Here is a 12077-nt window from a genome sequence, read left to right as displayed (position 1 = left end):
TATTTTCAGCTACATATCAATCCACATTTGGTGCTCTTTGGTGTAGATGCAAGATGGTATTTGTTGGACTGAGTCAAAATGAACTACAGGCACTTTAAAATCAGGCACTTTTACTGTGAGTACTTCATGACAGGCTCTGCCTAGAAAGCACTTTACTAAATAATAGCACTTTAGGGTAGCTTTAACCCAGCCAGAATGAATGCATTTTCACTATCTTTGTTTTACTATATTGTTTTTGTAAGTCAGTAACCCTGCATGTTTTTCTTTTATCTGTGGGACAACGGATGGAAATTAGCACTTGTTGCTAAATCCAACTGTTTTACTGCAACCTCGTGTAAACTATAATGAGATGTTCATTAATATGCACTGTCCCATCCAAATTAAGAAAAATGAAAAATGAAAAAGAAAAATTTTATTCATAAAAAGGACACATTTTATTCACTATATACTGTGCAGTAAAGTCAAGCACTGGTACTTGAGTTTCACTGGTTGGGAAAATTCAGCCATTTTTATTGATTTTACATTTTTTATATGTCATATGATGCAAAACCCCACTTTAGACATTTTAACAGGTCATATATAAGCTTGCATTGTGCTTTCAAGACTTAGCTTCATCAAATATAAATGGAAAACACTCCAAATTGTTCATGAAATCAGGTAATATTTATCAGAAACATATGGAACTCTCAGTCTGATGCTTCATTTTAAAAAAAAAGCCTTGCAGTCATGAGAGACTTTTTATGGAGGATTTTAAAATCAGCTAAATCTTGTTAATAACACATCACCACTTTCCCCATGATTCTCTCAGTGCTGCGTCTTCAGTCTTCTTCTGTTGTTCACATCTTGTTTTCTTCACGGTGGTCTTCCTTACCTGCTCAGGAACCCTTTTAGCTAATCACACGTTTGTATCAACAGACTTTTGGTGATTGAATTTTCTGTCAAAAAGGCTGATTTCTCTCCAGGTTTCTGTGGCTAAATCAGTCCACTGACTAAAAGCAGTTACAAGAGCAGGAACCTTTATTTGGCAAATACAAATAACTAAACCTTTGGATTGTTTGGTTGGCTTGTATTTGAAAATACCATTGTCATATCATGATTGAATAAGGGAGCAAAACTGCAAAACTTCCAGGGTCATGTTTTCCACTGCTACTCTCAAACTTAGGTTTGCAAAGCATTGGAGGTAAATGAGCAGCTGTTAAACAGCCTTAAGTACTGCAATGATGCTGAACACACACAGTTTGCATGAACTGACCTGCAGAATGAACAAAAGCAACCACAGTAAAAATAATTAAAGCAACACATTCCCATCCTGAGCCAGAAAAACCCTGTAAAGAAGCTAGCAGGACATAAAAATTAATCAGTGTACAAATGAGATCAGAGAGTAGGCTGTAAATGTTTTAATCTATTTGTCAATTTTCAGATAACATTGCTTTTGCCAGAAATGAAATGTAGAAGCTCTTCCCATCGAAGCATTTGCCGTGGTTGATATTTCGATAGAATTTTTTTTCTCTTTAGGCATCATCAGCATGTGAAAAGGTGAAATGATAAAAGTTCTAAAGCAAAACTTCAGCAAGCTGATATCTAGGATTAAAAAAATACGTCCTCATTTTAAAAATATTTAACATTAGAGCCGCTTTGAATTTCTGCAGATGCCTGACAAAGTCGTTGGCCAGTTTAGCGATCTAGCAGTTTATTAAAGTGAAAACATTATCAAACGTAGCCTGGTCAAACTTTCCATCCTGGAAAGTATAGATGCAGCGTTTAATCACAAGTGAATTTATCTCCACATTTAAAGAGGTGCTATTTTCAGGGTCAATATCTCCGTCATTTTTTTGTTCATTTCTTCACATTTCTGCAAGCAGCTGTTTGGTTTGAAGAATTCTAACAGCAGGTTGTTTATTAACACACACAACGCAAAAATACAGCATCAAGTTTTGTCAATAATTTAGTTCGAAAACCCATTGTTTTCTTAGAAGATTTGGGTAAAATGGTAATGTAGTAATAACATTTTTTCCTTTTTTCAAATATAAGTTACATTTTTCAATTTAAACATAAAAAAATAATTTTCCTACAAAGATGAAAACTTGATTCATATTTTTGCGTTATGTTCTCGTTTTCAAAGCTCTACCACTCTGTGTATAGACTCAATCCATTCTAACATTTTGGTCCTTTTCTGCTTTGCAGTAAGTTTGGTAAAAGCGACATTTATTACTTTCAACTCCTACACAATACGCTTCTTGCCATTGTTAGAACTACATGAAGAAACCAAACAACAACTTCCACATCTGAAAAATACAGCCAATGTGCAATGTGCCAAAAACTGCAGTTCCTTAAATGTCCACTTGAGACAGGCTCCAAAAGCAAGTTCGTTCCCATACAACTCCTTGTTGAAATGTCCAAACAAGCATGTTTACAACCTGGAACTTAAAGCAATTTTGGTTTTCAGAGCTAATTTCCACAATCATGCAACTGTGCCGAGAATAATTTTTAATATGTCTCTCCTGTTTAAATTTTCTGAAGGCTTCATGTCATACATAACTAGGGCGTGACCACTTAAAGTGACATGGTGGCACCATCATATAATAGTCCATGGTCCACATCAGCTCCAATCATGCTTCACCCTTTTGTTCATTTTTTACAAACCTTAGGGGTTGGAAGGCATCAGGTTCTGCCAAGATGTCACCGGGTGAAACCATCACTGTGGGCTTCAAAACTGCTCTAAGGAAAACCTGTGGGTGGCATCGCAGAGGGTTTGTCCATCTTTAAATAGAGTCTGTATACGAAATTCAACTCAGTGGTATAGAAACGACAGTGAAGAGTACCAGCCACACAACATGCACATCACCACAGTGACTTCTCTGACAGAATCTCAATTTCAAAAGTGGACAATGCTGCATCTCTAGAATACCCCTCCTTTAAATCTTGCAGTTATAAATACACAGAGATTGATCGGGCATTTGTTGTGGATGCTTTGTCTATAACTGTGTGACAGACTACAACCTAATTTTGCGAAGGGGTGGTGATGCCTTCAGAATTCCCCCAGCTGTAGGTTCCACGAGTTGGGTGTGGCACGATGGGAGATCGACTCCTGGGAAATTCGCAGGAGTCAGGGTACAACAGAAACCCAGAGAACGTGCTGGTGTTTTCTGTGTCGGTGTACATGCCGTTGGTGTCGCTGTTCTTGACCTGCATCCATACTTCGTCTCCCAACGCAAGGTGGAGGACAATCTTGTGGCTAGTGGTGGTTGGGTAGGTTCCTTCTGTCACTTTGACTTTCGGGTAGAAGTTGTGGAACAAGCCAACTTTAAGTGGCTTCTTGGCAACTGCAAGGTGGAAGCAGAAGATGTAGGTGCCGTTGACAGGGGCCGTGTAGATACCCATTAATGGGTTAAAGTGTCCCTGCTTGTTGGTGAGGACACGTGGGAAAGAAATGGGCCAGTCATGAATAGGAAATGACTGGTTGATAGATGCTGAGAACGCTGACTGGATGGCCGGAGAGCAGGGACCACGTGGCCCCATGATACCCATATCACCCTGGTTGCCTTTTGGCCCCATGTTGCCCTGTTCACCCTTTGCACCAGTGTCACCTTTGGCCCCATTGTCGCCCTTTTCTCCTGGCATTCCATCAACACCGTCTGCCCCGTCAGTGCACTCACACATTCCCTGCTCACCTTCCTCCCCCTTCTGGCCGTTCATACCAGGTTCCCCAGGTCTGCCTAAGTCCCCCTTATCACCCTTCATACCCTTGGGTCCCTCAGATCCCTTCATCCCAGGCAGGCCCCGGGCTCCAGCTGGTCCAGTCATGCCTTGTTCACCTGGTTCACCCGGGACACTGTCACAAGTGGTTGGGCATGTGCCGGTTTCTCCCTGGGGGCCCTCTGCACCAGGGGCCCCCATAGCTCCTTGGTCACCTTTTTCTCCTGCAAGCACACACAATACAGGCCATTGCACTATTTTAATATTTGTGATTTTGTGGTGATAATTCAAGATAAATCTTTCCAGTCTGCATCTGGTTGTCTTTCCAGGATTTCCTTTGGGAACGCTGTCTCTCACATAGATTCATCACAATGACAAGTGTGCCTAATAAACACAAACCACAATCTTTCCCCAACCACGTAATTTTTATGCCTAAACCCAACCAAACCATAGTAGTTTTGGATCACAAAAAACGATATTTTGGAGACTGTGATTTGTAACATTCTGGGTTGGTGTCCATGTAGCACTAACAACCCTTTAAACAGAGCACTGATCCACATAACAGGATTTCAGCAGACCTTTGAATCCTCGGTCTCCCTTCATCCCGGTGAAACCAGTTGTGCCAGCATGTCCTTTCTCCCCAATGTCTCCTTTTTGACCTGTAACAAGAAACGAAAATTAAATATGATGTGATCTACATTGAGATATGCTATTAATGTTCTCGATAAATAGCCAACAACAAAAATTCTAAGGTCAAGTCAGCTAAATGATTTTGAAGGTACATTCAAAAGAAAAAAATCCCAACTTGATTGGTTGTAGTTGTAAGGTAGCTCACAGCGGGACTAATGAAATCCAAAACCTACAATTGCTTTAGAAAGTACGACCCTCAGAAAATAGACCCTCATCTTTTTCCTCATCAGACTCCATTAAAAAAACTCAGTAACAAAGTGAGTACAGTATTTAGACTCTTTGTTGGGGCACTATACTGTGGTTGATTTATCTTGTTTTAATTATTCTTTAGATGTTTAGAATGTGACTGAAGTCCATGTCAGGACAGAAACCAAACAATGAAATCGCGGGATTCAGTCTGGAATTCAACCCTACAGATCATCTGCTGAGGGACCCGAAGTTCACACAAGCTTACATCTACAAGTTGAATTTGTTTCATTCATTTAAAATTTAATCTACATCTTGTTGGTACATATTAAACATAAGGTATTCATGATATTGCACCAACATAATTGGACATTAGGTGATGTGTTTGTCAAGCTTCTTCTTTTTAATGTACACCCTACAGTGACAACGTCCAGTTTTAAACTGGCCTGTGGGCGAACAGGGCAAAACTGCCATACAGCACTGAGGTTTTGTCATGTTTGTTGTTGTCATCAGTGCAATGATGGAGAGTCTTGGATGTGTAACTCACCCTTCATTCCTTGAGGGCCTGTGAATCCTCGATGACCTTTGAAGCCCATCGTTCCACTTCTCCCAGGACTCCCAGGGTCACCTGATCAAACATCACAGTCAGGTCAGTTTGTACACAACCTTCTGGAGACATGATTTTGTTTTGTACATTTAGCATTTAAGTCAAAGACTGGAATGAAGCTACCAGCCCTGTTGTTGTTGGTGTTTTGCCTTCGTGACTCTTTGATTGATCATGTTAAAATCAACATTTCTGCAATGAGTACGGTTTTCAAACGGTTTTGTAATGTCCTTTGGAATTGATTGGAATTGCATCAGACAACACAAACAAGCAAATTGGAGAAGGTTGAATTTACGAACTCCATGAACGTGATCCCTGTTTCTGAATCATTTGTAAGGCTGTTTCAAAGAACATTGTTGGAACTTCAAAGCTTCAGTGAGAATTCTGAGTAGGTCTGCACTAACAATACCATGAAGCCATGATTGCTAATCTAACGTTGCACTTCATCATGAAGGTTGTAGTTGCAAGACGGCTAAGCTGTTACTTACAGATTCTAGATTTATGGTCTCGACAGTCGACATTTTTTGGGGAGTTTTGTAGATTTTAATGTTGTTCCAGATTAGAGATATGTCTGTGTAGCCATCCAGGTCATGATTGCCCTCGCAGCTTCAGCAAAAAGCAGCTGGACTCTTCTTTTAGATTGATTTCTTCAATTCAGAACCAAAGATGCCTTCTGGATGAGAGGTAAAGTTTTCTCAGGAACCTAAAAGAGAAGTCCAGCTGCTTTTTACTGAAACTTCCAGGAGTCCAGACCAGAGACTGTATCTAGGAGCTTAACTTTTTGACATTTTGTTCTCATAGCTACAAGTCTGTCACATGGTTACTTGTCAGTTTCCCAGTGCCTGTGCTGGTAATGTTAGATCAGACCTGTCATGCACCAAGATAAATTATTAATGTCTAACTAATACTAATAGTAATTATTGCTGATGCATGAAGCCTCGAGTGACTCGTGTCCTTAACTCTCTGAAACCCAAAACCAAAAAGGCATTTTATCTTTCAAAAATAGACTAAGTCAGTATTTTTACAGCTTGAAACTATAAAAATAGAAAATACTGCAGGATTTCAAACATTCTGATGGTTCTTTAACGTATCTTGTGATGTGGTTCCAACAGGAAATACAATCAGATCGAAACTTAAAATCATGTTTCATCAAAATCACTTCAGTCTTCAAGTCTCATTTTAAAATTTTCTAAAAAATGAACAAATTGTGCCAGATTCTATACAAAACCAAATCCATTTGAGCTCTTCAACCTGACTGGTTTGCCTGCAACCGACAGGCAGTGTTTATGCAGAACAGAGGAGACAAGTGTGGAAACAAATGAAACAAGACAAAAATACTATATTTTTTATCTCTTCGACAGTCACCTGTTTCTTTGTTTTTTGTCTTCTTTTCGTGTCTGAAAGAGTCCTGCTAACCTGAATCTTTGCGTACACGTGAGTTCTCGTGTTCTTGGTGGTTTACATTTAAATGTAGGTGGTGTTTTTGCCCTCTGGTCATGTGTGATTAACCGCAGACATATGAGGAGGACTCACATCTCAGTGTTTAAGGAACTGCAGAGTTGACTTGTTTCGAGTCTGATTCTTACAACAATCAACATCATTGACTGTTTTCTTTTTCTTTCTTAAACATTGTTTGAGGTAAGAGTTGTGACAGTGTCGTCTACTTTTTAAACGTGTTGGTTGTTACTCAAAGTTACGAAAAATTACCTCAAAACAATTTTGATAATGTGTGACAAACTGCACTGAAGGGTAACATTTTTAACTAGTAAATGTAAAACTACCCAGTTTATTACTGATGATATATATTTTTTTAAATGCTCTGCAAGTTTACAGAAACTGTTTATTTAAATATGCAGGTAAGGCATTATTAGTATGTAAAAATGCCATAATTGGCATTAATTTTTAGAAGGGGAATCTAAAAACACCAAGTTCTACAGTTTTTTCGTTTCATCAGTGTATTTTTAGAGGATATTCTGGAGATCATCCTTCATCACTTCATCAATCAGAAAATGCTGTCAGCTGCCAGAACAAAATATCAAATTTCATTAAGTTTTTAGGAATAAAATGTTTTATAAATCAGGCTGTGACAGATATATGTACAAACTTCTTGTATAAAAACTTTTGAATATAGACTAGAATGAATCTGGGAAGTTTGTAAGAGCTGCTGAAGGGGAGATTCCTTGATCAGACAAGGAGGAAAATCTCAATTTAAAAAAATGGCCCATAAATATATGTGTTATAATTGAAATTTACATACACAAAAAGAAAAAATACTATTAAAAAACATCTCACTACTCTGAAAAAAGGCATTTTATGCAAGTAAAACACCTAAAAAATGACCGGTGCATGAAAAAAGTGTATGTTTTTGCCTCCAGATTCTTGTCTTGCTCCAACAATTTAGTCTTTTTAAGTGTTTGCTGTGAATTTGAGAGCTAAATTCTAGATGTTTGTGATTCACTTCACAGCAGTCATGACAAAATGACCACAACAAAAAGCTTGGTATCTGGATGTAACCAAAACAGCTGTCAGGATGGTTTTACATTGAAACTCAAACACATCATTGAAGGCGTTTAAGGTGGTCTACGTGCCTGGAAGGCCTCGGTCTCCTCGGTCTCCTTTGGGTCCCACAGTTCCTTTACAGTGCGAACAGATGCAGAAAGGCGGGATCTGGTCGGCAGGCGGCGGTACCGGTAAGCTGAACAGGAAGTCGCAGATTTGTGGATCGGGCTTTGGGGGCATCGGGGGCTTCGGGGGCATCGGGGGCATCGGGGGCATGGAGGAGCCGCCGGGCAAAAACATCCGAAGCATTTCAGTCATGTTGCCGTCAGATGGCCACGGTGGACCTGTGGGCAGGGGGCCGCTGTGAGGGTTGGGTGGCCAGGGGGGGTTATGTTCTGATCCGGTCCAGTAAATGGTGTTGTTGTCGGAGTTCGAGCTTCTTTCCATGCTGGGCTGGGTGCTGTTTGGATGCAACATGGCCGAGCACAGGGAGCTCAGGACGAGGAGTCCCAGCAGCCTCAACATCTGCAGGGAGACAGCAGGAGTAAAACCACTTCAACCTGGTTTACAGTAAAGAGATGCTCAGCTAACGCTATTCCCTCAATGACAGATGGACAGACACAACGACATTTGAAGTGAACTTGAGGTTGCAAAAAATGGAGACACAGGAAATATGAATTAAGCTTTTTTCCATTATTCCTTCCCAGTTGAAACCCCATCAGACAAAACAGCGTTGCCTAAACTGCTCCATTTACCAGAGCCAGATGCTGTAAAAACAGAGAGAACTATCAAATATTCAGCTTTCCGACAAATAATCTGTGACATGCAATTCCATCAGGAACAAATGACCAAATCTAAGCTTGAAACTGTAATATTTCATCAAATCATTTTTCTTTTACATGCCAAAAATACAACCTTCATTCTAACCTGATTCTGTACAAAACATACAATTCTGCACTACTTAGTGCCCTTAGTTAGCTTTGGACCCATGCTAAATAAAGCAGCAACTTTCAGCTGAACTGCAGGCAGTGTTACAGCAACCAGAGAGCAAACTAGTACTGAAACAAATGAAAAGATGTTAGTAGTAAAATATCTATAATGTATATATGTGGAGCCACCATTTATTTCTATGCTGCAGAGAAGACATTTGTGAGTTCTCTCTCCTTCTTCATGGTTGTTTTGTTTCCATACAGATGCAGGACTTTATATTGAAGTGAAAAATTAGCTCACAGAATTAAGAATATGCATAAAAATAGGTTATGGAAACTTGAACTGAGGAGCTGTCAGATAAATGCTGCAGCACAGTGATTCTGCTTGTCCTGTTTCGCTCAGACCCGGATATTGAACTGTTTTCTCCTTTGTACAGCAAACCACAGCTGCTCCACAGAGTTTATGGCAAAGGTTGCAGTCTGCCATCATAAACCCAGGAAACTATCTTTGCGTTTGTTTTTATCCTTTATCTTTAAGTGGATGAGCTTCCATCTGTTAAAGTGAATTCAGCCAAACAAATGTCTCAGATACCAGCTAATCTCAGTGCGTTCAAACACTCCTTTAGTCATTCATAAGTAAAGACTGTGACAAAAATATTCGTCCAAATTGAAAAGCTACGTTTTTTGGAAATTTTAAAGCTCGTTTGCTGTTTTTCCTTTTGCGAAAAGTTGCTCAAACGACCAGTGAAACACAACCTGCTCTCTGACTAAAATCCTCTGAGGTGTTTCAGGAGAAACTCACCACTCTGTCTGAGCTGCACAGCATCGTCTGCAGAGGCACGTCTGGGAGGAACAGCTGGATCCAAAGGGTTTCAATGCATTTATAAGCTTCACCCCGAAACAGCAGCGTCTCCCAGGTTGTACCTCACCTGCTGGACAAAGGCTGAGGACGGGAGGGAGGAGGGTGAGGAGGGGGAGGAGGGGGAGGAGGGGGAGGCGTGTCGTCATTGTCCTGCTGAAGGACATCTGACCTCCTTCACCATTAAAGTGCACAAACACATCCAGAGCAGAAAGAGGAGACGCTTCACTGTTTATCGCTCCATCGTTTCCACCCTCATTCTTCTGTCGTCCTTTGAATAATAATTTTTTAAAAAGCCTTCAGCCTCACCTGCCCACATCTCTGTTTACACCTCAGTGCTTCATTGATCACTTTGGATTTGTCCCACATTTTAAACCACTTCTTTGGATTCATTTCCCCACCAGCCACATATTTAGAGTATTATTTCCCTGCAGAATAAAAACTTCTGAAACAGCAGCCAAACCCTCACTGACACGAAACTCTGAACTACATTTCATATATGTTGATTTATTGTGACAATCTTGATGAAGTGTGTTTTTGCAGTTGCTGATAATGAAAGTTAAATAAGTTACTGAATAACTGAGAATTAAGGAGATAAAATCATGAACAAAAGCTTCCATACATTTGTAAAGATCATTTTCTGTATATCGTGGTGGTCTTGAGTTTCCAGTGACTCCAGTAACTGAATTTTTACTCCGTCACGTTCCTTGGTGGAGTTATGTGACTGTCTGTTAGTCTGTGAACAGAGGAGATCCATTCAGCATGGTGAAACATCTTTCTACAGCTGCTAAGTAGTAGTAATAGTCGTAGTAGTGGAAAAGTCTGGAGAGGCTGGAAACATAGAAATAGTTAAATATCTGTAGTATGCAGAGCCTCATTTTTTCCCCCAGTGTTGGTAACACCTGCGCTGCCTGGAAAGAATGTTGCATATGTTGCTTTTCCTTTTTTCTTTTTTTGTGAAACAAATAATTATAGAAAACAATCCTGCAGATATAAATCCCATCCTGCACCTCTGTGGAAACAGCACAACTGTGGCTAGAAGCAGAAATGTCTTCTGTGCACAGTGACACAGAATGACAGAAATCATAAAAAATACAAGAACAAAAGTTGCATTTCTTTGATTATTTGACTAATGACCCCGAAAGAGGTTCTACAGGGTGGTTCTTGCAGTCGGAACATGGAAGTTTCTGCAGCAGACATAAAATATAAAGTTGAGGACATAACATAGCATACCTCCTTCCAGTTATTTATTTTTACTGTTACTTTATTCAACTGTTGGATTCGGCACCAGAATGGAAACAGAAAGTCTGAAAGAGCCAATAAAGGTTCTGCTTCTATAAAAACTCCTTCACCTCAGGTTCCTGCAGTGGAAACCGAAGACGGTTTTTAATCCTTTAAACAAACAGCTCTGTTGACTCAACAATACAGTAATCTAACACTGTGAAAGCAGGCAGCCTTTACAATGAGCAGCCTACTTTTATTTTTTAGCACATTTTACCATAGAGGACAATGTCTTCATTCTGCAAGAACATCTCATGGGATCATCTGGATACTTGATACTGACAAAACTAATTACACACATGAGAAAAATGGATTTGGATGAAACTTTCAGGGAAGCTCAGAAATGACACAAGGACCAAGTGATTAGATTCAGGCAGTGATGCAGCTTTGTAGTCTGGATCCACGGATTTGTTAAAGATTTCTGAATCATTGTTAGATAGCGGCACGGCGTCACTGTAACTATGACAACAAGTGAACACTACATCAGATGCAGCTACGATCATATGATTGCGATCCTACTACAAATCAACCGCTGCGGACTTATCGGGACTTATCTGTCAGAAATCATGCAACGACTGAGCAGCCTTGGCAGAATACTCCGCTCTCTGAGTGCTTTTCTTCTGGTGCTTTGTGGTTGTTATACATTTAAAGATGCAAACTAAACTTTAAGGCATCTACTTTTGACATTCTTCAAGGCCCCTACAACTAGCTAGCGTCCCAGCTTCAGGCCAGTTCTGCCTTATAGCTAACCAACAGTTGTGGAGCTCAAACTTTGTATAATCCAGCCCCCTCAGTACTCTGACAGGTGAGATTAATGGGTGAGGAACGTATGTTGATCCATTTCCAAGCTGCTGCTAAAATACTAATTTTATAACGCCGTCTCACAAACTCACCAAACACAGGAGTTAAAAACGTCTGCGTTATGAGTTCAAGGATGTTTTCATGTAAAAAGATCACGCAGAGAAAAAGTCAGAAAATATAAAGTCCTGGTCTCACAAACTTATTTATTTCTATGTCAGTCGAATATGCAGAGAGAGTCTTCTTCCTGAAACTCGGCTGCATGTAAAGCTACCAACACTGAAACAGAACAGACTACCATCTTTGCACTGCTTTGTGCTGAAAAAATGAGAAGACACGTTGTGGGCACATTTGAAACTTTCATCAGTTTGCTGAAAAGGGGCACAATATAAATAATAAAACTCAACTAATGTGATTTTCAAGCAGAACTTTCAAAGAATTTCCTGGTTGCAACTTCTCTCCTGTTGCGATTTGCTGCTTTTCTCTGTTCAGTATCAGAGAAAAAGATACTCTTCTGGCAAAAACAGTTAAAAGC

The 12077-nt window shown here is 39.9% G+C and overlaps 1 protein-coding gene across 1 annotated transcript; it reads right to left on the bottom strand.

The window, feature by feature from the left end:
- Positions 1–1382: 1382 nt before the first annotated feature.
- Positions 1383–9527, bottom strand: LOC111568594 (otolin-1-like). Its single transcript, XM_055014016.1, has 5 exons — positions 9407–9527; positions 7765–8200; positions 5120–5200; positions 4275–4355; positions 1383–3920 (listed from the first exon to the last, which is right to left on the bottom strand). The coding sequence occupies exons 1-5, from the start codon at positions 9428–9430 to the stop codon at positions 3001–3003; spliced, it is 1542 nt and encodes a 513-aa protein (XP_054869991.1). The 5' UTR covers positions 9431–9527; the 3' UTR covers positions 1383–3000.
- Between the last annotated feature and the right edge of the window lie 2550 nt (positions 9528–12077).

The sequence above is a fragment of the Amphiprion ocellaris genome, chromosome 10, assembly GCF_022539595.1.
Source record: "Amphiprion ocellaris isolate individual 3 ecotype Okinawa chromosome 10, ASM2253959v1, whole genome shotgun sequence".
NCBI classification, from domain to species: domain Eukaryota; kingdom Metazoa; phylum Chordata; class Actinopteri; family Pomacentridae; genus Amphiprion; species Amphiprion ocellaris.
The sequence above is the reverse complement of the archived record's forward strand: the minus strand, read 5'-3'. Positions and strand labels throughout refer to the sequence as shown.

Coding starts and splice junctions, on each gene's coding strand:
- LOC111568594 (XM_055014016.1), bottom strand. CDS start 9,430: ATGCTGTGCAGCTCAGACAGAGTG. Junction 8,201..9,406: donor TGTGCAGCTCAGACAGAGTG/GTGAGTTTCTCC, acceptor GTCTCCCTGCAG/ATGTTGAGGCTGCTGGGACT. Junction 4,356..5,119: donor AGGCCCTCAAGGAATGAAGG/GTGAGTTACACA, acceptor TTCTTGTTACAG/GTCAAAAAGGAGACATTGGG.